Below are 1,641 nucleotides of genomic sequence, written 5' to 3'. Positions count from 1 at the left end.
AATTTTGTTGTGTTTGATTATTGTATGGAGTTTATTCATAATGTTATGTAGTGTATGGAGTGTTTAGATTATTTTATGGAGTGTATGGAGTGTATAAACAATTTCATGAAGTGTTTATGGAATGTATAGACAATTTTATGGAGTGTTTATGGAGTGTTTATGCAGGTATTATGTATATAGATTATGCTCAATTTTAAGTAGAGGTTATGCCGAATTTTATATAAGTATTATATACATAGATTATGCTTAATTTTAAGTAAAGGTCAGGCCCAATCTTATGTAAAATATATGCATAATTTTATATACAATTTATATTATATATAAATTTTTTGAAATTTTTTAAATATATGTTGAAGCTCAAGCTCGGCTCGAATTCGATTAAATTTTTTGGGCTCGAGCTCGATAACAATTTTAGGCTCGAGACGAGGTTCGGCTCGAACATAGGCAGGTTCAGGCTCGACTCGGCTTGATGCCACCCCTAGTCATGCCCAACGAAATTTTATAATTCGCTGTTAAAAGTCATCTCTGCTAGTGAATTTACAATTTGCTAGGAGAGAATTTGACACTGCCAGCAAAAAGAAGATGGAACTTCTACTCTCTGAAACATAAGAACCACAAAAATGAGAAAAGTAGATGTCCGTTACAGAAACGAAGTGACACCCACTGGATGTCTTACTCCGTGAATTTCCAGTTACAATTTGCCAGCATAGAATTGATGGAGTGGCCTAGAATTCATCCATGGGAGCCTGGACGGTTTTGAAGTTCTTTATGTGTCTCTCTTACTGGCGAATATAAAATTATATTAAGAACAAGAACGAAGGTAATGTTCACATAGTCTATACCGATCATACAAAACCATTAATGGAAGCTTTTGCAAATTGAAAACGTTCTTTGTAGTCATCTCGCCTTGCTTTCACTCCTGCCATGGACGCCTACAATCCGGGACTAACCTATTCGTACGTAGGCTCTCTTCTGGGGCTTGTGATTTTACTCATTGTTCTGTACATCTATCATCGGATCAAAGTGCGGTACTGCTTGGAGCCGCCTCAAATGCAACCTCGAGTCTCCTACGCGCCGTCGTTCTTCAATGCTCAACGGACAACTCGCCCGCCGGCAAATACTCCAGCGGTTGAGTCGTTGCCGGCGTATAAATACAATGAAGAAGTAGGCAGGGTCATCGGAGAAGAGAGAGAATGCGCAGTATGTCTCTCTGATTTTAACGAAGGAGAAGACGTGCGCGTGTTGCCAGAGTGTTTGCATACGTTTCACCTTCCATGCATTGATATGTGGCTTTACTCTCATTCTAATTGTCCCCTCTGTCGAACGGCTACGGCCGTCGGAATCTCTAAAGGGTTGGATGGCCGGCCGCCGGAGACAGGAGGTGATGCTCCTTAGTCTAGTGTTGTTGCCCACTGAGGATACCAGTCTTTCAATTATTTCTTTCTAATGATTATTTTGTTGATTGATACAGATTGAAATCTGGGGTGAACTTAACATTTCTAAAATCTCCATAACATTTCATCTAAACTCTCTCGACATTTAGAATAAATTGCATGCTTGATTTGGGTTTGTATGGCGAATTACTATCAATCTATCTGAAATTTCGAATTGGAAGGAGTCTCATAACTGTTTCAGTTTTGC

The 1,641-nt window shown here is 39.1% G+C and overlaps 1 protein-coding gene across 1 annotated transcript; it reads left to right on the top strand.

The window, feature by feature from the left end:
- The first annotated feature begins 924 nt into the window (after window positions 1–924).
- LOC137942830 (RING-H2 finger protein ATL39-like) lies at window positions 925–1,395 on the top strand. Its single transcript, XM_068788562.1, has one exon. It carries the CDS (start codon window positions 925–927, stop codon window positions 1,393–1,395), a length of 471 nt encoding a protein of 156 aa, XP_068644663.1.
- Window positions 1,396–1,641: the final 246 nt, after the last annotated feature.

This window comes from Aristolochia californica, unplaced genomic scaffold (assembly GCF_029961685.1).
Source record: "Aristolochia californica isolate CCGP_79_NKW_82.1479 unplaced genomic scaffold, dmAriCali1.0.hap1 SCAF_10, whole genome shotgun sequence".
NCBI lineage: Eukaryota > Viridiplantae > Streptophyta > Magnoliopsida > Piperales > Aristolochiaceae > Aristolochia > Aristolochia californica.
This window is presented reverse-complemented; position numbering and strand designations above follow the sequence as displayed.